Raw genomic sequence first — 24,088 nt, 5'->3', positions numbered from 1 at the left:
CAAGTGCACTTTTATTCAAGACTGTAACCGAAGAAAAAAAAGTTACAGTAGGTGGTTGATTATCCGGAAACGCAGTATTTCCTTTCATCTTTATGTGGACAACTGTCAGGTTTATTTTTCTTTGAAGTGCCCTGGTCCATGCTGTGTCCAGCCCCTACTTGATTGCCTTATTGACATAAGGATTTGGATGGCATTACATTTTCTAAATTTTAATGAGAACAAGACAGAAATCATGCTATTTAGACCCAGTGGCACCAGCAGGACCCCCTGCATCGACATTTTCACTGTGGCTTAATTTGAGAAATCCATGATCACAAATTTTAGGTGTGAAAATGGATTCTACTTTAAAACTTGATAGCCATTTGAATACAGTGGTAAAATCTTGCTTTTTCCAGTTGAGGCGGCTGTCAAAAATCAAACTTGTTTTGTCTAAATGCAACCTTGAAACAGTAATACATGCTTTTATAACTTCTCGTCTAGATTACTGCAATGTACTTCTTTTTGTAATTAGCCAGGCCTCCATTGCTCGCCTACAGCTGGTTCAAAATATCACTGGTCAGTTTTTAACTGGTACAAGCAAGCATGAGCACATTACCCCGATTTGGGCTTCCCTTCACTGGCTTCCAGTTCATTTTCGAATCCATTTTAAAATCCTTGTATTTGTTTTTAAATCCTTTTAATGGTTGAGCCCCATTTTATTTGACGGAACTGCTGCACCCTTATGTACCATCTTGCTCTGTCAACTCTGTTCAGCAGACCAGATGCTTTTACATGTTCCTAAGACACGATCAGGATTTTTCAGTTTCAGCTCCAAAACTCTGGAGCGATTTGTTGTTGCACGTTAGGCAGGCTGCTTCACTTGCTGTCTTTAAATCCTATTTAAAAACCTACTTTTACTCCCTGGCCTTTAACCCAGTATGATATGTTTAATTATCTGTGTACTTTTTATTATGAATTTCTTCAGCTTCTGTGTGTGTTTCTGTTTCTTTTACCCTTTGGTTATTGTGTGCCTGATATGTTGGGTTTTATTGTACAGCACTTTGGTCAGCCTTGATGTTGTTTTTAAACTGCTTTATAAGTAAATAAAAATGTATCATGAAAATCCTCTTTCCATTAGAGCTTTCTTTACTTTTTGGCGTGTTGAACATGTGACAGGGTTGCCGTGATCACAAGCACAATCTACTTTTGGTTGCAGTTCCATGTAGCCACCTGTGGCCTTGAACAGGATCTAGTTTATATGTGAAAAGTGTTGTATGGGATGAGTAACTTCTCGTTTTAAGCATTGTCCGTACACCAAGTTTGGTTTGTCTTCCTACTAATATTCAGGCGAACTTTTCAGTGTCATTCAGACCGACTTGCTTGCCCCTAAAGGTTATGTTAAGTCTCCATGTAAACACAGATGCCTTCTAGTAATGTATGACTGGGGTATGAAGTACCCTTTTTAAGAAAGTAAATCCACCTTTTGTTAAGAAGGATGAATGTATTGAATAACTGTTAACTTTCTTGCAAGAAGAGTTTTTTCCTCTGGGTAACTTCTCCTGTCATTTGATCCGGTAGACCTGATAGTCACCTCATAAACCACCTTTATTGTAAAGGGTTAATGAATAGTGTTACTGACAAAAAGGCTAACTAAATGTATCCTACTTCACAGTCTTCATCAATTAAATGACATTTCATGTCCCAGTGAGACAGTTTCAGTCATCTCTGTGTAGAGTGCTCTGGCCTGATGTAGGTTTTAATATTTTGAGTACATAACTTAGACGCTGCAAAGCTTATTTGGCCGAGTCAATCCACACTACAGCAATTACAGGTTACATTTTATGTTTAATTCAGTACAGACACAACATAGAAATCATTTTAATACTGTTTTTGTTTTACAGAACTTACCACCTTCAGCTATAGCTAATGTTGGAGGGAAAATTTTTACATTTGGTTCCTATAGACTTGGAGTTCATACAAAAGGTAAAATGTATTTCTATTGATAAATGGCATAGTTTGCTCTAAATGTAAGCTTTGCAGGTTGGAGTGTTACTGCTTATTGGTCTTTGCAATGCTGGCTTTTTCAGTTTTCAATTTCATTCTCCTGGTTTTGTCTGATCTAGTTTGCTATTTCTGTTGATGAAATGGTGCATTTAAATTATTCAGCATGTCTCTTTTTTTTTTTTTTTTTTTTTTTTCTTCCCCATTTTATAGTTATTGTAAAAAACCTTTCTGGAAATGATGCCTCCAAATTTAAGTGAATTTTAAGATGTTTTCATATTCATCATGTGTTTGCTTTGAATTGGGATGTTTCATTACTTTGTTTCAGTTTTCAGTAAGTTTTGGTTGTGCACACTTTCAAATGAGCTAAACATACCAATAAATATCACATCAGCGTGCCATGGACTTTTTTCTTTGGGAAGAAACATTTTTTTCCGGGGGAAAAATTATGAAGGAGGGTGTAGAACAGTTTGCCACCTGCTGCATTTTCCATTATTTGGTTTATTTACCAAACGGCTCTATGATCAAAAAAGCTATTATTGAGTAACGGGTGGACTTGAAAGGTAGGTGCAGCTACGCATGGTATGAAAATGACAAATTTCAAATGGGCAAGTGTGAAAAAGAAGGCAATCTAATCTGCTTTACAATTTTACAGTTTTGATGGCCTACATGCAGGGCTGGATGCAGATTGTCATGCCCAAGGCGGAGCAATTGCAGGTTACGGGTCTTGCTCAAGGGCCCAACGAAGTAGAGTCACTTTTGGCATTTACGGGATTTGAACTGGCAACCTTCTGATTGCCAGTGCAGATCCCTAGCCTCAGAGCCAGCACTCCACCCCATTATATTTAAACGTAACCTAAATCTCCAAATGCATGTCTACTGTCCTAACTCCTATAGCCATTTGTTAATGGAATAGTCCAGTTAATTTTGGAAAATGTCATTAACATTTATTACATATGCCATAGTTGGTGTATCAACATCTGCATATCACTTTCATGGAGTGAGATTAGAGGGCTTGATCGTCTGCCTCCTAGCGCACTGCTCTCCATTTCTTACCACCTCCTGAATGTGTTTTGTTTTTGTGTGTGTGTGTGTGTATATGTGTATATAGAGATATATTATATATAGATATAGATATTGCGTACATACATGTATCTGCTGGTCATAAAATTAAAATATCATGATAAAGTTGATTTATTTCAGTAATTACATTCAAAAAGTGAAACTTATATATTAGATTCATTCATTACACATAGACTGATGTATTTCAAATGTTTATTTCTTTTAATTTTGATGATTCTAACTGACAACTAATGAAAGTCCCAAATTCAGTATCTCGGAAAATTAGAATATCAATTAAGACTAATGCAAAAAAAGGATTTTTTAGAAATGTTGGTCAACTGAAAGGTATGAACATGAAAAGTATGAGCATGTACAGCACTCAATATTTAGTTGGGGCCTAGATTACTGCAGCAATGCGGCGTGGCATGGAGTCGATCAGTTTGTGGCACTGCTCAGGTGTTATGAGAGCCCATGTTGCTCTGATAGTGGCCTTCAGCTCCTCTGAATTGTTGGGTCTGGCGTATTACATCTTCCTCTTCACAATACCCCATAGATTTTCTATGGGGTTAAGGTCAGGCGAGTTTGCTGGCCAATCAAGATCAGGGATACCATGGTCCTTAAACCAGGTACTGGTAGTTTTGGCACTGGGTTCAGGTGCCAGGTCCTGTTGGAAAATGAAATCTGCATCTCCATAATGTTTTTTAGCAGCAGGAAGCATGAAGTGCTCTAAAACGTCCTGGCAGACGGCTGTGTTGACCTTGGACCTCCGAAAACACAATGGACCAACACCAGCAGATGACATGGCACCCCACACCATCACTGACTGTGAAAACTTTACACTGGACCTCGAGCAACATGGATTCTGTGCCTCTCCTCTCTTCCTCCAGACTCTGGTACCTTGATATCCAAAGGAAATGCAAAATTTACTTCCATCAGAGAACATAACTTTCGACCACTCTGCAGCAGTTTTGTCTTTAGCCCAGGCAAGACGCTTCTGACGCTGTCTCTAGTTCGAGTGGCTTGACACAAGGAATGTGACAGCTGAAACCCATGTCTTGCATACGTCTGTGTGTGGTGGTTCTTGAAGCACTGACTCCAGCTGCAGTCCACTCTTTGTGAAGCTCCCCCACAGTTTTAAATGGGTTTTGTTTCACAATCCTCTCCAGGGTGCAGTCATCCCTATTGCTTGTACACTTTTTCCCTACCACATCTTGTCCTTCCCTTCGCCTCTCTATTAATGTGCTTGGACACAGAGCTCTGTGAACAGCCAGCCTCTTTAGCAATGACCTTTTGTGTCTTGCCCTCCTTGTGCAAGGTGTCAATGGTCGTCTTTTGAACGACTGTCAAGTCAGCAGTCTTCCCCATGATTGTGTAGCCTACAGAACTAGACTGAGACTATTTAAAGGCTTTTGCAGGTGTTTTGAGTTAATTAGCTGATTAGAGTGTGGCACCAGGTGTCTTCAATATTGAACCTTTTCACAATATTCAAATTTTCCGAGATATTGAATTTGGGACTTTCATTAGTTGTCAGCTATAATCATCAAAATAAAAAGAAATAAACATTTGAAATACATCAGTCTGTGTGTAATGAATGAATCTAATATACAAGTTTCACTTTTTGAATGGAATTACTGAAATAAATCAACTTTGTCATGATATTCTAATTTTATGACTGGCACCTATATACACATGGTAGCATAGCCAAGCAACCGCAGAGTTTTAATGAGAATTTTGCTGATCGCACATTCACATGCAGATGCGGGCAGATGCAGGTGCTCTGGGGATTGCACCTATACCCACATTAGTATTAAAGAGCTTCGGGGGAGATTGGGAGGTTAAATGGCAAGAAAAGGTAAATGGTAGCAAGATTGTGGAAGAGCTGGTGCTTTGCAGAGGATGCAAGTGTTCGTGGAGTGAGGTTGCTCATGCTGAGCTCTCTGAACAGGAGCAAGCAACCGCACCAGGGGATCCCATAGACTTCCCCTTGGCGTTCCAAATGTGCTAATGAATGGCTGAGTGCTTGAAAACTAACTTCTGGTACTGTACAGTTTAATGTGTGTTTTGATGTTTTTCAGTACAGGTTTATGTATAACCCTGGTATTCAAATGTATTTTCATTACCTAGTAGTTGAATTTGTGAACTGTGTAGTAGGTTTTTTTTTTTTTTCCCTCTCTCTCTTCTCCTCTCAGTATTTTCTATTACAAGTGGAAGGTGTCATTTTAACGTGGATATACTAATGTGTAATACTGTGGAAAAGGATATAGGAATGTTGGATGCATATTAAATTTAACAATATTAATTCTTCTGTGGAAACGTTTTCCAACCATTTTTGCACGTTATCATTGACTAATAGGTTATTCCATATGTGTGTAACACTGTTCTGTAAATCTTAGTATTTTGCCCTAATACATGCTTCATTGTACTCTTACCAAGACTTCATTATGCAAGCCAAATAAATGCTAATGATGTGACTGGTCTAGACTTGTTTAATCCCTTATGACCTAAAAGTTTTGACATTGTGCCTAAATTATATAATCAAAAATAAAAGGCTGCTATTCTGCTTATGTAATAATGGAGCTGCAAATGTCTGAAAGGTAGTGAGTGCAACACTAAATTTTTAAAGGCTATTTATGAATAAACCTTTTTTTTTCTCCCCAGTATCAACTAAATGAAGCACAACATTAGGCATTTAATTACTCTCCAAAAACTGAGTTTAACAGTATATAACAAGGTTATTTGATGCACAAGGAAGCAACAAAATAATATGATCAAAGTGGAGCATATGATGATACAGTATTTGACTTTCACAAAGCCTTTGGTAAGGTGCTATATTAGGTTAGGCATCATATTAAAACGTGGGAGTTCCCGAAAAAAAAAAAAAAATGTATGAAATTAAACGTCTTTCTGAAGTATAAATTTAATGTGTGTAAAATAGTCCATATCAGAATATATCCTAAATATTAACCATTTATGTAGAAGATGTTCAATGCAGTCAGTTTTCATTAGTAAAATTTGCCATTTTCATACATATGTTGAGGCGAGCTCCGCTTCACAGCTGACTGAATCTGCTTTTATTAATGGTCCCACACACCTAGAGGCACATACAGTGAAAGGTTCATTACCATTGTTGCTGATAGCAATGGGAAAAGTTTTTAGAAGAATAAGTAACTTTTATTTGTCAACAGGTGCTGATATTGATGCTCTTTGTGTTGCACCACGCCATGTAGAAAGATCAGACTTTTTCCAGACATTCTTTGAAAAACTAAGAAAACATGAAGGTATCAAAGACTTACGGGTAAGTGTATGTTTTTTGTTAATATACTGTTCAAGTGTTTTAGTCCCGGAAGTTTTCCAAAGATTTAAATATTGTGTAGGTTTGACGGCGTTGAAAAAGGTGGTTATCGTGTAAAGGAGTAACAGATAAAAGCCTCTAACTTGAAGTATGCATTGGTTCTATATTTTTGAGTGATTCATGGTCAACAGGATTATTGGTATGTTTAAGATAATTAGTATTTACTGGGCACAAAGCAGGGCATACAATATAAACTACAGCAAGAGTTTTTTGTATTGCAGACCAGGCTTGTGTAAATTAATTCATTTCTGCTGATTTCCAGTTCTTTTTAGCTTGTAAATTTGCTACCCAGTAATACAATTTGAAAGTTAAGTAGTGCCATGCCACCACCTGCTTTAGGGCTTTGTAAAGTCACCTTTTGTATGCAAAATTGTCCTCAAATTCCAGGCAAACAAGGTTATAATTGAGTCTTATTTCTTAAGGAATGATTTATTAATGTATATAGGGATGCTCTGAAATATATGGCTTTGGAAGGTGGTTCATCTTGACAGTGGTGTTTCGCTCCATGCTAATAGCAAACTTTTATTGAAAAATGTAATTACTTGTGATGTTTACTCCTAGATATTTAAATTTTTCTGGCAAAATGGATAATGTCCAGTCTAGTATTATGTACTAGAGAGTTCAAATTGACTGAGTCCAGATGTCTTAACATTCTTTCAGTGTATTAAGGATTACTGGTGAAATGTTTGTGGGTCTTATCACAATACTCGGATAATAAAGTACTGCATATATATTTTCTTTTAGAGTCCTGTGATAAAGGGTATAATCTTTGATGTGTTTCAAAAGTGAATGGCCAGTGGACCAATGGCCATTACAAGATGCCGTGGTGATAGCACTTTGAGCTACATTATTTGTATGAAAATGTGCTATATAAATGTTGTTGATAGAGAGCATCTTATGTTCTAGTTTAAAGTAATTTGGGTTCATGATAATATAGACTTGGGCTTCTCCACTGGTATAAAGTGATTTTTATTCATGCACACATTTGGTATAACCCAAATTTGTGCAGTGTGGTGAATATGTAGTCCCATTTGACTCTGTCAAAGGCTTTTTCTCCGTGCAAAGATAAGCTCTCTGGTGTGTTAACTTCAAACCTTTGGCATCCGTTTTAATGTAATATATTCACCCATAAAATCCAAGCACCTGCCTTTAATAAATCTAGCTTGGACTTGTGTTATTTAAAAAGGGTGCACTTTCTCCTTCTAGCTAAAGCCTTGGAGGGTATGTTTGCATCATTATTCAGAAGTGAAGTTGTTCCATATGATGCACATTGTAATAAGTCCTTATGTTTCTTTGGAAACTCTAATTAATACTTGCTAAAAAGTCTGAGGTTGAATTTTGTTGTCTTTTTAGCTTTTATAACCATTGGTAATACGATTGGAGCTAACCCAGTTGGAATTTTTTTTTTAATATATAAAATTCCAATGGGTATAAGTAGGTACACAACTTCCTGCTTTTTACCATCCAGTACTTCTAAGACTGTCAGAGGTCTGTGCAGTGCCCGGTTATCGAAACATGGTATGTGTTCAAATACTGTGTGTGTGTGTGGATGTATATGTGTGTAAATATGTATACTGCTCAAAAAAATTAATGGAACACTTTTTTTAATCAGAGTATAGCATCAAGTCAATGAAACTTCTGGGATATTGATCTGGTCGATTTTTAAGTAGCAGTGGGGATTATTAAGCAGTTTCATCTGTTTTGTTGTTAATGAAATTAATGACAGGTGCACTAGAGGGGCAACAACAAAGACCCCCAAAACTGGAATGGTTTAACTGGTGGAGGTCACCAACATTTTTCCCTCCATCTTTTCTGACTTTTTTTCACTAGTTTTGCATTTGGCTATGGTCAGTGTCACTACTGGTAGCATGAGGCATTACCTGGACCCTGCAGAGGTTGCACAGGTAGTCCAGTTTCTCCAGGATGGCATTGCCAAAAGGTTTGCTGTGTTCCCCAGCACAGTCTCAAGAGCATGGAGGAGATTCCAGGAGACAGGCAGTTACTCTAGGAGAGCTGGACAGGACTGTAGAAGATTCTTAACTCCACAGCAGAACCCATATCTGCTTCTTTGGGCAAGGAGAAACAGGATGAGCACTGCCAGAGCTCTACAAAATGACCTCCAGCAGGCCACTGGTGGTGACCGGACAATCGGTCGCATACTTCATGAGAGTGGCCTTAGGGCCCTACGTCCTCTAGTGCACCCTGTGCTCACTGCCCAGCACCGTGGAGATCGATTGGCATTTGCCATAGAATACCAGAAATGGCAGGTCCACCACTGGCACCCTGTGCTTTTCACAGATGAGAATGTCTTATGCTGCCTGTAACGTTATTCCGCATAACCGTTTTGGTGGTGGGTCAGTGATTAGTCTAGGGAGCCATGTCCATGGAGGGACGCACAGACCTCTACAGGCTAGACAATGGCACCTTGAATGCCTTTAGGTATCGGGATGAAATCCTTGGACCCATTGTCAGATGCTATGCTGGTGCAGTGGGTCCTGGGTTCCTGCTGCTGCACAACAATGCCCAGCCTCATGTGGCAAGAAAATGCAGGCAGTTTCTGGAGGATGAAGGAATTGATACTATTGACTGGCCCCCAGGCTCACCTGACCTAAATTCAATAGATCACCTCTTAGACATTGTTTGGGTCCATCTGACCCCACCAGATTGCACATCAGACTGTCCAGGTGCTCAGTGATGCCCTGGTCCAGATCTAGGAGGAGTGCCCCCCAGGACACCATCCATCGTCTCATTAGGAGCATGCCTTGACATTGTCGTTCATGCATACAAGCACATGGAGGCTATACAAACTGAGTACGATTTGGAGTTGCTGCAATGAAATTTAGGCAAAATGGACTAGCCTGTCGCATTTTTTCACTTTGATTTTCGGGATGTCTTTGAAATCAGTCCTCTGTAGTTGGTTGATGTTCATTTCCATCAATGTGGCATCCTTTCATTCCTAACACATTACCCACTTCATATCAGTATAGATATCCAACATGATTTTTTTTCCCATTGAGATCTGATGCGTTTTCAAAGTGTTCCTTTAATTTTTTTGAGCAGTTTATGTATTTATGTATATGTGTGCGTGCATGCCTATGTAAGTGTGGATGTGTATGTAATAAAAAAAAAAAAATCCTTAGCTTATATCTCACTGCCTTTTAAACAGAGTGGAATATATGGACTTAAAAGTATGGGTTATATTTTTATGGTGGACGATTTAATCTCCATCTGCATTGGTAATTTCTGTTGCGTTGCAAGCCTACTGCTTTTGCATATGTCGAGCTAAGAACTTTAGTCTTCTCTCAGTGTTTATGATATTGTAATTATTTTAAAGATGAGTTCTGTTTCTTAAGGTTCTGATTGTAGAGCCTGTCTTCTTTTTTTTTTTTTTTTTTTCCCTCTAAATTTTGATTTGGAGATCTGGTGTATTCTGGATCTATTCTGCAAATTTCACTGTGTTTTTGTTTTGTTTTTCTGTTCCTTCTTGGCTAGGGACGTAGGTTTCGTTGCAAATATTTTTCTATACGCTTGCATGCTTATGTTACATGCTTTTGCAAGTGTGTATTGCAACACCGTGATTTAGCAGAGTGACCATTAAAAAAAATAAATAAATAAAATTAAATTAAAAAAATAAAACATGACAAGTGAAAATCTAAATGTTTACTAGCTAGTGACTGCAGTGTTTTATTCTCATTGTAGTGGGCTGGACTTTGACTCTAATTGTTCCTCACTTCAAACTAAGAGTGATGTCATTATGCATAGCTTTGCAAATACTTCATTATGTATCTGAATCACATAATGCTGAAGTAACATTCATCTTGCTGGGATGACAGGGAGTCTTACTCCTCCACTGAGCCTGTAAAAAACATGTTTGTACATCTCTGCTGTGCTGTTGTGCAAGGCTGACCTCATATGGCACATTTTTGCAGCTCTCTTCCTTTTTATTTTTTTATTTTCTCTCCTCCCTGAGTTCAGAGTAAAGTGCTTTCAAGTCTTAGGTTGCACTGTTTTTTCCAGCACTTGCGTGCCATCTGCCTTTTTTCAAATGTGCTCACAACCGAATGAAGTAGTGATGCAGTTGCATGGCACGTCATACTCGGCATAGTGATGTAAATAATCAATAAAAGTAATTGTTTTTAATGTTTTCAATCGATTATTGACAGTGTTGATTAGTTGTTGCAGCTCTAGATCCATTACAAACTGTGTTATTGTCTTTGCGGTATTAGATATCATTGTGACTGTAGTTGACCTCTCCAGGTCTGGATTTAAAACCTCAATTAAAATCTTCAGCCCTTTTTTTGAGTGTTCAATTTGGGAACTGATGCAAATACATTTTGGATAACTTCTCCATCATCCACACTGTGCATTAATATTTATCAAAATTACTTTAGATATGATTAAATTACCCATCACCCATGACATAGTATCTGATCCTGAAGGATGCTATGTCTGATACTACAGTACAAATTGAGATTGTTTTATGCATTAAGATTCCCATACCTTTTTAGACTGTATTAATCTCATCCAGCATCAAAGTTTCTGGTGTCTGTGTTTGTGCTTATTGCTATGAGTGTATGTGACTGTGCCTAATGATGATGTATATTGCCGATCTGTCCGTTGCCTTTTATCACACAAATGTTCATGTGGTTATGTACTGCTACTGTATCAGTGCAGAGAGGTTTCAGCATGCATGTAACAGTAAGAAGTATATTAAGAGCCAAGCCATTAATAAAAATCCCTTCGGAGGAGGAGGTGCTACTGCTGAAAGTTCAGTTGTAAACTAATTGCATGTTTTAGTAAAGCAATAACATGTTGCAAAAATGCACTTGTTCATTGTCTGCATTAATTATGTATCAGGCTGTTTGTGTACAGATCATGTGCTTGTATAGTATAGTATAATATAATGGGAATCCAGCCACCTCTCACCAGTGGCATTTTGCCTAAAACCAGTCATGACTATGAAAGGGTCACCAGCACATTGCAGTGGACATAGATTTACGTCAACAATCCCTCAAATTAGGCCAGTTAAGTTGCATGTTAAATGTCTGTCTTACTGATTTAATTATTGAATGTTTTGACTAAACGTATTAGAGGCTATATTCAGTAAATGCACAACTCCAACTTGGTTGTGGAAACTTTGGCACCTGGAAGGCAATATACTTTTTAAGTGCTAGGTTTCAGATTCTTTGAAATTCTATGTGAATTCTGCACACTTCTAATAGCCAAAAAAAGCTAGCTTGGAGCTCTTTATTATACATCTCTACAGATGTGGATCTGAATTCTGCATACTGGTTCTGTGTCTGAATAGATTGTGTATTCAATTCAATTTGGACCCCTCTCACTGTTGCCCAGTCAGTGTGGCTAAATTTGTTCTGTTTACAGTAAAATATATTATTCTCTTACATTTTATATAGCGCTTTTTCACTTCTCATAGTTCTTTATACAGTGATTTGGGGAATAATTTCAACATCGACCTGGATGGTGCTGTGCCAAACATTTTTGTGCCAGTATGCTCATTATATATTCACTGTTAGGTAGTGAAGGACTGAGTGAGAGTTAGCCAGTTAGAGAAATGGGGTGAATATGGGGCAGCATCACTAAGCTGAGTTGGGCAATTTAGCCAGAGATCTTTCATGACCACAAGGAGTCGGAACCTCGGTTTTATATCTCATCCGAAAGATGGTGCCATTTTTTATGGCACATTGTCCCTGTCACTGCACTGGGGCACTGGAATCCACATTTGACCACAGGGTAAGTGCTCCCTGCTGGCTTTGCCAATACCTCTTCCTGCAGCAACTCAAGGTTTTTCCTAAGTTGTCTTCCATCCAAGTACTGACCAGGCCCAACTTTGGCTACTTACTGAAAACAGTGGAGATTTGGGAAGCTGAAGTCAAATTAGAAATGGACAAATTTATTTGAAAAAGCAAGAGTTAAATTTACAAAACAGGATTTGGTTTTTTTTTTTTTTTTTTTTGGGTGTTGACCTTCAGCACTCTCTGTTGGCTTCTAGATCCAAGTCAGGGATAGGGTTTAATTGGCATTATACATTCATCAGTTTGCTTGTTAAAATCTAAATAAAAATTTGGTTAACCAGGTATGTGTGGTTATCTCCATCTTTTTGAAGATATGAAGGAAATGTCTTTCATATTTTTTTTTTTATACCGTTTTCAACATAATGCAACAGATTTGAAAGAAAATCTTAAAATGGGGAATACAGTACATGTGCTAGTTTGAGTCATGTATTTATTTCAGATTGTTTGTTTTATTTGAAAGCACAGTGATGGAATGGTTAGCATTTTCATTGGTTCAGTCCCAATCCTAGTCATTGGCTTTATGGAATTTGCATGTACTCTTTTTAATTTGTGTATGTTCTTTACTCCAGGTACTCTGGTTCTTCTTCCATTATAATAAGGATGTATGAATTAGGTTGATTGGAATCTCTAAAGTGGCTTGACTCTGAATTGACACCTCATTAATACTATAGCAATAATTTGTACAATGCCTCAGTGGGATTTAACTGGCCTTTTTCTTTTTATAGTCCCACAACGTTGACTTCCTATGAAGACTAGAAAAAAAACTCCCAAAAAAAAAAAAAATCTTGTTGATTTAAAGACCATTCTGGGAGAGACCCCTTTCCAGATAGGTTAGCTGTTCAGTCTGTGTCTAAAAATAGAGTAAATATACAAACTACTTTGTTCTTGCACAATGCTCCTCGCTAAGTGCAGGCCTAAAGCATTGTGACCACTCAAGGCAAAATGCAAGAATATACCAATTTTTCACCTCATTGCATGCCCTGTAAAGTTTGTGCTCTGCCATGGGTTGTCCTGTGGCCAGTGCTGTTGGAATTCTGTTGGTTTCAAGGCGAATTAAGATTTTAGTGTTCATTTTTAAAGTCCTATATTGTCCAGCTCCACTGATCTTGTTCCATATTTGTCAGCCAGGCAGCTGAGGTCTTCAGATCAGCTGTTGCTTACTGTTTGACGCACTTGGTTGAAGCTGAGGGGTGCTTGTGCCTTTGCAGTGGCTGGTCCTAAATTGTGGAACAGTTTGCCCCTCATAATGAGGTCAGTTCCCACACTTCATAGTTTTTAGTTTCTGCTAAAAAGGCACTTTTATTTACTCGCTTTTTAGCTTGGAGAGAGAGAGAGCACTTTGGTCAACTTCTGGTTGATTTTAAAAGTGCTATATAAATAAAACAAAACTAAAACAATCATTCCCCTTTCACAAGTACTCTCCATATCACCCTACCAGGAAGTTGAACAGCAAGAATAATGTACGTTGATTTGTTTCAATAATTAAACACATTTTTCTACTTTATCTTCTGCTTGTATCTGATGGAAACAGCTAAAATGTTTGGACTGACAGGTAATGTTCAACTGTCAGGTTATACACCCCTCCATGCAGCCATCATCAGATGTGCATAAAGTTCACATTTAGATTGTGTATCAATTAAATTAAAATGTTTTATCAACCCTCATAAGAATTGCATTTTTGAAAATGAAATTTTCCAAACCAAAATCCGTTGACTTTAGTTCTCATCTTTCTCTCTTATAAAATTTAGGCTGTTGAAGATGCTTTTGTGCCTGTCATCAAATTTAAGTTTGACAGCATTGAGGTAATGCAACAGTTTTCTTTTAATTTATTTCAAACTCTGAAAAAGTTAATCTTCTCTCTTCCTTTTTTTTTTTTTCCCCCCAACATTAGCAACAGTTTCAACTCTACAATCTCTGAATGAGGTTTACCCATTAATAGTAGGGAATTATTGACCTTTATTTGTAAATTCATTTAGTCTGTATCTTTGACTTCAACCTTTAAAAAAACACTTTATCCAATTGGCTACATAAAAATGAATGAGGTACTCTGAAAATCATCCATATCTGATATAATTTGTCTAATTGCAGGCCTAGAATTGCATAGTCAGCTGCACATTTTACCATGAGCTTATTTTTGACGATTTAAATTCCATCCAGCAAATGGCCTTTTTGTTGTTTCTGCTTTAAACTCATTTCCTTAAGTACTTGCAGAACTTCAATTTCTGTGCAGCTTGGCTGTTTCTCAGACATTGAAAATGCCCCTTTTTTTGCAAAGTTAGTTCATGCATCACATCACCAGTGTTTACACTACTGTGTATATGTTGCTTTTTCAACTCTGAGAAGACACAAAACAAATAAAATAAGGTATTTGATTATTTTACAAGCTCTTAAAAGTACTTATTAGCTGTTTTGACTGTAACAAGGACAGAACACAATACAATGTTAAGTAAATTACAGACATTTTGGCATTGTTGAATTTTACTTGTATTCATGGTGGTTTAATTCTGCAATATTGAAAGAGTTGACTTTACTCCAGTCCTACTTTGGCTGTGTTTTGTAATTTGCACACCTTCCCTTATCTAGAGTTAAATTCATACAAGAGCTTCACTTATTCAAAACAGATTAAGTAAATTGAATATTTGTGTGGGTTTATTGCAATTCTCATGATTTTTTTTTTTTTAATTTAATAGATTGACTTGTTGTTTGCACGGCTAGCCTTGCAGTCCATTCCTGATAACTTGGACCTTAGAGGAGATTCACACTTAAGAAATCTTGACATAAGGTGCATCCGTAGCTTGAACGGTAGGAGTTGCCATTCCTGGCTTTTAATACATGTTCATTTTAATGGTAATTCTTTTTTTAACAGATGTCATAACTAGAAGTAGCTTGTTTTTATATTACAAAAATATAAGCTTAAAATTAATTGTTTCTGAGCAGTTTGAAATTGGAAATGTATTTGGTTAAGGTTTGCTTAATATAATGCCATTGTCAATACAACAGAGTTGCCATCCTTGAAGTCCAACAGAGAAAAAAACGGAACTGCCCATTTTTAGTTACAGATCCCTGAATCTCTAAGTAGTGAAAAAACTGCAAATCATGAACCCTGGACTTTTTCAGTGTCATAGTAAGCTATTGTGAAATATTTAACTGAAATTTTTATCATGTCCGTTATCCTTTCCAAATTTCTTTCAAACCTAAATGACCTATCTCCTTTACAAGCAAGTACGAATATTAAGTAAAAGTAAGATTACTGCTTTTAATGAAACTGTCTATTGGGCCTATAGGTTTTCAACTCCACCCATTCTACTTTAGCCGTGCATCGACCTTGTGCAACAAATCCAATTTTTATTGTAATGTAACAAGAATGTGTGGAGTTGTACATGCATTTTGTTTTTAAAACGCAAATCTCACATTGCTGTGCCTTTCTGAATGGTAAATAAGATGAAAAAGGGAGAGCTAATTACACACTAGGATCAATTAAGTGTGAAAATGTTCAACAAAAACCTGTTGCTACAAAATCCTCCAGGTTGGAGTCTTGTTACTGGTTGGTTTTTTTTTTTTTTTGGTTTTTTTTTTGGGTTTTTTTTTTCCTTCATTTAAATCGTGGCATATATGCATTTATCCAGGAGCATTGCCTTGTTAGATAAAGCAATCTTTAGGAATTAGTCTCCCACAGCAACTTTTAGTTCTTTGAAAACATTTGGTGGTGTTTAGCATTTGTAATTCTGTATTCATCCCTGTCTGGAAATCCTTTCCTTTTCTCATGACCTTTGGAATTGGAGCACGGTGTCAGCCATTGTACAGCATCCCTGGAGCAATTTTAAGGTTAAGGGCCTAGCCTAAGGACCCAATGGAGTAGGACCTCTAGCAGTAACAAGATTTGAATCAGCAACCTTCCACATACCAGCACAGATCCTTAGCCTCGGAGCCGCCGCTCATGCTTCCTCTTATAATTGCAGTGCAGTATACACCAGTTACATTCATAGCTTAAACCATCTGAAATGATTTAAAAAGTCTGGAGCTCATTGTAAACTATTAAGCTTCAGGGTGAAAGACTTAAATCCCTGGATGTCCAAGTTAAATCTTTAAGTATTAAATGTCTTTAGCTTGAGGATAAGAATTGCAAATTCAATATTTGCATCATAGATTTAAAAATATTGAGTACTGAAATGCTTTTGAATTTTTGAAGAGATGTTTCTAATCTGCAGTGCTTCTGTCATTATTAGGTTTTAATCCAGTTGTGGAGCAATGTCCGAGTCTATACCTCTAATAATGACTTAGTCTTGGCTGCCATCTTTTAACCACCTTGGTGTTAAACCCAAGAGTCTTGTAGGCATGCACTTCTATGTAAAAACTGTTAACCCTGAGTGGTTATTGGATTATGCTGTTTTGATAAGTCTTAAAGCGTTAAGCTTGTATAATGGTTGAAACAATATTCTGTTGCCATCATATGTATGAAATCTCATACTGTGAAAAAAATCATGAATTTTTCAGTGCATTTTGCCACTCTGGACTCCTCAATATTCATGAATGGTGTTGGATGGGAACTTCAACCAAAGCGCGTGTAGCCAAAAAGCTATTAAGCAAGGGGTGACAATGTAAATTGGTCATCAGATGTTGCTACAGCTAGTAAAACTGATGTACATGGCACTCACTGAACGATTGAACCGTTAGGATCTACAGGTGAATTTGATTGTGTGAAGGTTTGTGGTGCAAGGAGATGCATGGCAAAATGATTGCAATCAAGTGAAAGGGGAAGAAAGACATTGGCACTCTAAGCACTGTTCACAACGCAACAATTGTCAGGAGAAATTTGAAAGTCACTAAGCATTGTTGTGATAGTCTACAGAAGGGGTGTCAAACTCATTTTGGTTAAGGGGCCGCATACAGCCTAATTAGATGTCAAGTGGGCCGGAGCAGTACAATCATAACATAATTACCCTTAAATAATAAGTCCATGTTTTTTCCCTTTGTTTTCGTGCAAAGAAGTACAAGTACATTAGAAAATCTTCACATTTAATGAAATATCCTTTTACAAAACATATTAACATATCAAAACCTATGAACAACCTCAGATTTCTTTAGAAGAGTGTTTGCACAAATACAAACAAAACTATGGTATTTGGAAGTGAAAATTTAGTATTGCACTTTAAAATTTATGGCATTGCATTCCACCAAACCAAACTTTTGTAGTGAAGCTGTTGACTTACATTAAATTGAACATTTAACTATTTCTACAGCAAGAATTCATTTTCACAGAACTGTATTCTTTAAGTGCAATAGGTGTCTGAAGTAACATTTTAAAGAAGTTAGTCACGTCTAGACTAATTTGTTTTTGCTCCTGAATTTTGGCATCTTTTGGTCTGCACAAGTGCATCAATATTGGGTGTCCTGTCCTGACTAGCAGCCAATTTCAGAATGTCACCCAAGTGCTTGTGTGTGAGTCTTGAGCGCAATTTTGTTTTATTGATGTTCATTACTGAGAAAACTTGTTCACAAAGGTAGGTTGTCCCAAACGTGCACAAACTTTTTGCAGCCAAGGTTGTTAATTTGTGGTACCCTGGCAAGAGATATTGATAAAATGTGTCCAAGCCAACTGAGGCAAACTTGTCCTTCAAATCTGTATCAAATTGCAAATCAATTATCTCTAGTTGGATGTTCACAGGCACATCGGAAACTTTGACTGTGAAGGGTGACTGAACAACTGCAAATTCTGTCTCGAGTTCACCAAAGATCTGAAACCATTTCTCATACTCGCACAGCAATCCTGCAATCTTGTCTTTATACTGTTTCATGTCAGCATTAATGCCTGTTGCACATACTTCTCTTAGGCAAGGGAAATGTGCAGGGTCACCACTTGAGAGCTGTGTCTCCCACAAAGTCAGCTTCAACTTGAATGCACATATGCAGTCATAAAACTGTATTACAAATTTTTTGCAGCCTTTCAACATTTTGCTCAGAATATTCAAGTGCTCTGTAATATCCACCAGAAATGCACGTTCCTGCAGCCATTTCTAACATTGTAATTCCATCACTGGATTTCTTTTTTTTTTTTTTTCCCCCTGCATGAATTGTCCGATTTCCTTGTGTAGATCAAAAACGCCTCAGCAGAGCACCTCTGCTTAACCATCTTTAGTGTGGTATGGCAGGGTATTAGTAACGTGATTGTCTCTGAGAAGGCAGTCAAACTGGTGATGATTCAGGTCTCTGGCTCGGATGAAATTAACAGTTTGGACAACCACCTCCATGACGTGATCCATTTTTAACGACTTACAACACAATGCCTCCTGGTGCAAAATACAGTGAAATGTCCAGAAACCATCTCCTCCATTAGCGGTTTGTACTTTCTCTCTGAATTTTGTCACAACACCGGCTTTTCTTCCGATCATTGATGGCGCGCCATCTGTAGCTAGGCTGACGACGCGGGACCAGTCCACCCTAACTTTGTCCAAAGCGCCAACCACAGAGGTGAAAATGTCCTCAGCTGTTGTGGTGTCACTCATAGGCACCAACTCAAGGAACTCCTCTGTGACGGTCAATGTCTCATCAACTCCAGGGATAAATATGGCCAGTTGAGCAACGTCTGTAATTTCAGTGCTCTCATCAATTGCAACAGAAAATGCAAGAAATGACTTGACCTTGTGTTTCAACTGCCTGTCTAAATCAGCCGATAGTTCCGATATCCTCTCTGTCATAGTATTTCTCGTCAGACTAATGTTGGCAAATGCTTGTCGCTTCTCGGGACACACGAGTTCTGCAGCCTTCATCATGCATCTTTTAACGAACTCGCCATCGGAATACGACTTTGATGCTAATGCTATTACACTAGCAATTACATAGGTGGCTTAAACTGCTGCTTCACTGACCTCTCGGCTCCAGGTGAAAATTGACTGCTGTTTCCTCTGACCCACCAGCAATTCATTTATCATCTTTCTCCTCAGTCGTCCTTGCAAGATATCGTATTTTCCACCATGATAAGTCTCATAGTGGCGCCAAATATTATATTCCTTCAGCACCAACACTTGTTGATTACACACCAAGCACACAGGTTTCCCATTTATCTCTGTCAATAAATAGGAAGCGGTCCATTTCTCTTGGAAAACACTCGGTATCCACTTTTCTCCTTTTTGAGACATTTTGGCTAATGAGGGTGTCAAGGTGAGTAGAAAATAAGGTAGCCTACACCATAATTAGCTGAGGGTGCATTGCTACCATCTGCTGTTCAGACTGAGTGGCAGAGTTGCCGCTTCTTTTACTCTAATTAAAACAGTGCACCCATCCCCTTTGACTAACACAGTGTGCCCTTCTCCTCTGATTTAACACCCTAGCGGATGTTTTAGGAATTGCATTTTATTACAAATTTTGAGTTTGTGTCTGTTATGAATTTTTTTACTTTCAAAATTCATCCAGCAGGCCGCATTGAGCCCCCTAGCGGGCCGGTTTTGGCCCACGGGTTGTACATTTGACACCCCTAGTCTACAGTAACCCAATGGGCAGCGTTAATGGTACAGATCAGGCACGGACATTCTAGCCTCTCGTGCACAAGCAACAGAATTTTAAGAAAATTATGCAAAGAAACGTACTTCAACTATCCTGATTGCAGCTTCAGGATCTGCATTGGTTACCATGTGTTATGTTTTGAAACAAAGTATGTGTGCTAAATCTGCAAAAGTACAGCAGCTGGACATTAGACATACTTTTCCTACTGTGTGTTTTGCTATTTACATGTTTCTGTTACAAAAACTTTTGGGGGTGGGGGGGGAATTCAATGTTTTATGCTGATTTTTCTGGTGATAAAAAATTTCGTTAGAGGTTAATACTGAAGTTCCTTAACACTAGAATCCCTGAAGCCTGAGAAAATACTTGTAATCCCCGGGCCTCCTTAAATTCCTTAGCACTTGAGAAAGCTACTCATGTGTTTTGTTTTTTTTCTTGCCTTGATTACTGCAACTCGCTGTATTCTGGAATTAGCAAATCCCTGATACACAGGTTACAATTGGTCTAGAATGCTGCCGCTCGCTTTCTGGTTGGGGAAAAAGTATGACTCGGTTTCTCCTATTTTAGTTTCTTTACACTGGCTGCCTGTCAGTTTTCAATTTAATTTGAAAATCTTGTTGCTAGTTTTTAAATCTTTACATGGGCTTGCTTCTGCCTATTTATCCAAATTGTGTGTTTTACACCAGCCATCTAGAGTGCTTAGAACTTCTGGTCAGTTTTCTCTTGTCTCTTGTACCAAGTGTAAAACTAAGGGAGACGGGGCTTTTACAGCTGCTGCTCCTCTCCTGTGGAACTCTTTACCTCATTGTATAAGGGAGTCATCTACAATTTGAACTGTTCAAAACAAGATTAAAGACTCATTTCTATTCACTTGACCTTGACCTTCCATGACCTTCAGTAATACTGATGGTTTCCTCATTGTGATTTCTATAACATTACTTCTATTATTTCTTATTTATGTTCATATTTTATTTCTATTTATTTGTTTTCTTTTATTCCATTATTGTAAAGCACTTTGCCCATAGCATTCCTATGTTTTTAAATTTGCTATATAAATAAATTGACATCTCCTTATCAGTGCCTGTTTTGCAAATGTGTCGATCAGCACAAGCAGCCTGCTATACCGTTTCAACCCAAATGCTGGACACATACAGTGAAAAGTGGTGTGAAAAACTATTTGCCCCCTTCCTGATTTCTTATTCTTTTGCATGTTTGTCACACAAAATGTTTCTGATCATCAAACACATTTAACCATTAGTCAAATATAACACAAGTAAACACAAAATGCAGTTTTTAAATGATGGTTTAAGAAATCAGGAAGGGGGCAAATAGTTTTTCACACCACCGTATCTAAACTTTTTCCGTGTTATACTAATAACGAAGTGTATAATAACCAAAGTTATTTAAAAAAAAAAAAAAAATTCAATTTACATGTTGCTTTCAATGAGTTAAAAACCCCAGCTCAAACGTATTCTTCGATGGTGCAGAGTTAAGAACTGCTGCCTTTTAACCAAAAGGTTCCAGGTTCAAGGCCAGGCGCTCTACACAGCACTTTGATTTAAAAAAAAAAAAAGTTGTCCGTGACGTTTAAATGGTACAACAAACATGTGTCTGTGTCTCTCTCTCTCTCTCTCTCTCTCTCTCTCTCTCTCTCTCTCTCTCTCTCTCTCTCTCTCTCTCTCTCTCTCTCTCTCTCTCTCTCTCTCTCTCTCAGTTGATGCCGTTTTTCTCCATTTGTTTTCACAAGAGCAGCGATAACCACAGTTGGTGCTGTGGTTGATGCCTGATCAGAACTATCTGTTGTACCGGCAAACAAAGCTATGATGTCCTGTGACTAATATCGACTGGACAAAGGCAGGACCTTTATTACACAGCTTCTTCACATCGCTTTCGCTGGCTAATAGGCTGGTGCACCGCATTATAACTCTGCTTGGCACCATAAATGGGACTTCCACCTGTAGCTATAGTCACTTTAGTATGTGAACAATTTGCCACGCTAGTGTTTAGATCTGGCAGTACCATGCTGACACTTCAGTATACAAGCAAAGGTACAAGAATGCAGTCAGACTTTTTTTTTTTTTTTTTTTTGGGCACATACACCATTAGATCTAAACACTAGCGTGGCGAGTCGCTCGTGTACTGAAGAGTCTGTTGCTGCAGGTGGATGCTGCTGTCGCACTTTTCTTAACTAATCTTTTCATGAATAAGGAGTGGCATTGTACATGAATTTTGTCAGAATAGTCGTGTTGATCAAACACTGGAAGCTCTGCAGACTACTTGTGACTTTACTCTGTAAATCAAGGTAAATAATATCCGATGTGGCTTTTATAGAAGTAACAAATGTGTTGGGTTTTTTTATAAAATTATATAAAGACCTTCACAAAACAATCACAAACTGAACTTTGCATGAGCATGATACCTTGGTGAGCTCTAAGCCCTGCTGTTTTGTTGAAGGACATGTGTGTGGCAGATTGACTGGCAGGACAACAGCAGACCTCTTGCTGCATCCAAATGGTGCCATCTTTTGACTTTACGCCTGGTGCAGCTGCATTGTTCTTGTGTGTGAGTGGGCGTTTTTGCGGGGCGGGCTTCTGTTCTTTTTCTCCATTGTTGAACCCTCATCCTCATCTGAGTTCACCTCTGTTATAGCCCGTCTTTATTTGAAAACAGCAGTGTCAGATTGGGGAGAGCATGTATATGACTGAGAGAATAATAAAATAAAAACACTAACCTTTACAAGTACTATAAATTTACACCGGCTGTTACAGACTCAAATCAAATGTACTTTTTTTTTTTTTAATAGTATAATAGTAACAACAAGAGCAGCACACTATTCAAAACGGTAATTCTGGCAAGTGGCCTCTTGATTGAGTCAGCCGTTCTTACCGCTGTACCACCCAAGCGGTCATGTCAGCGTCATAACCTGACCTGATTTCTTCTTCTTTGGATATATTCTTGAATTAAAGCGCACTAGTTTTGTTATACATGTACATTGCATGCCCCTGGGTTATGTAATACATGGCAGTAACTCTCCAATTTATGTTGAGGTAGAGCTGCTGGTCCTCAGATTGGCACGGTCACACTTAGCATGACGCACTAGCTGCTGAGGCCATATTTGGGCAGTGGGTGCACTGCAGTAGCAATCGCAGTGCAATGCAATGAATGTTTACTCCCCTACTTATAAAGTAGATGGAAACCGAGCACACATTCATCACTTTTACATGCTTTTTAAATATTGTGTCAAAACCAAAACATTTGTAACAGTTACACGACTCAACATTTTTACAGCTCAAATGATTCTATGAAGGAACACAACTGGCAGGTAAAAATTTCAGATTGTTGTTTTAATCTGGGAAAGGCTTCACAAACTACATTTAAAAAATGTGTGTTACACCTTTAATTCAAATGCGACAGGCATGTATACATTTCCTTGATTAAAAATATAACAAATTGATAGTTTTCCCCCGTTGGTAAGGATGTGTGTGCTATACACCGAAGTTGTTGAGAGACTTGGTGCAGGAAGCTGCTGTGAATTTAGGCTTCCTATTAAATTTAGGAGTAAAAGCTTATTTTTTTTAAAAAAAAAAAAAAATCACTAAAGGATTTCCCATCACAGATTGTTAATTTCAAGTAACACAAGCAAACCAATACAAATGCTAATATTTTCTGCCTCTGCCCGTTATATAAGGTTAAAATCTGCACAGGTTTGCGGCTGAATTGTCACGGCACTTGCAGTCTCTCACAGATGGTGGAACAATATAAATGTTTTAATAAGCTGCAATGATGTTTCCCCCTTATTTTAAATTAGTATAACGTCTTCCCTATGATGGTTTTTCTCTACCTGGCTCTTTGCATTACTTTTCGTTTTATTGTTGGCTCCCAGATAGAGAGATCTATATTTTGACATGTGTAACTGAATAAAAGTCAAAAGACATTTGCTTGCTTCTAGCATTTATTTGACAAATGGCCTGGCAACTATCTTAAGTTTTTAATGAAATGTATAGTTCCCCAGAAGAATTTTTTTTTTTCTTTTCCCCTTTCCCTGCACATTAAGGGGCCTTGCTCAAGGACCTAACACAGTACGATAACTTTTGGCAATGTGATTTGAAGTGGCAACCTTCCAGATACTAGTGGAGGTCCTTAGCCTCTGAGCCACCACTTCGCTTCTTTTTCTAAAGTGTACTGTATTTTGACAATTTATAGTTGTCTGTTTTATCATGCTGTTATAAAATGTTAGTTTTTGATTCTGAAATTTAGGATTCCAAAATGGATAGATATTCTACACAAATGACATGCATCGTGTTTTGTAGATGAATGGAAAAAATTGTCAAAACTTACTGTTTGTTATACTGTACCTTGTTCCTTTAATACTAATTTGAAATTA

The 24,088-nt window shown here is 37.8% G+C and overlaps 1 protein-coding gene across 4 annotated transcripts in view; it reads left to right on the top strand.

Moving 5' to 3' along the window:
* papolg (poly(A) polymerase gamma) overlaps nucleotides 1-24,088 on the top strand; it is a 104,248-nt gene that overhangs the window by 36,467 nt on the left and 43,693 nt on the right. For all 4 annotated transcript variants that reach the window (XM_039738908.1, XM_039738907.1, XM_039738906.1 and 1 more), the window contains 4 exons: nucleotides 1,881-1,962; nucleotides 6,228-6,337; nucleotides 13,956-14,009; nucleotides 14,898-15,009. In XM_039738908.1, coding sequence (XP_039594842.1) covers nucleotides 1,881-1,962; nucleotides 6,228-6,337; nucleotides 13,956-14,009; nucleotides 14,898-15,009 — 358 coding nt within the window. The remainder of the gene's footprint in view (nucleotides 1-1,880; nucleotides 1,963-6,227; nucleotides 6,338-13,955; nucleotides 14,010-14,897; nucleotides 15,010-24,088) is intronic.

Source organism: Polypterus senegalus, chromosome 16 (assembly GCF_016835505.1).
Source record: "Polypterus senegalus isolate Bchr_013 chromosome 16, ASM1683550v1, whole genome shotgun sequence".
NCBI lineage: Eukaryota > Metazoa > Chordata > Cladistia > Polypteriformes > Polypteridae > Polypterus > Polypterus senegalus.
Note: the sequence above shows the minus strand (reverse complement) of the source record. Positions and strands in the feature narration are given on the sequence as shown.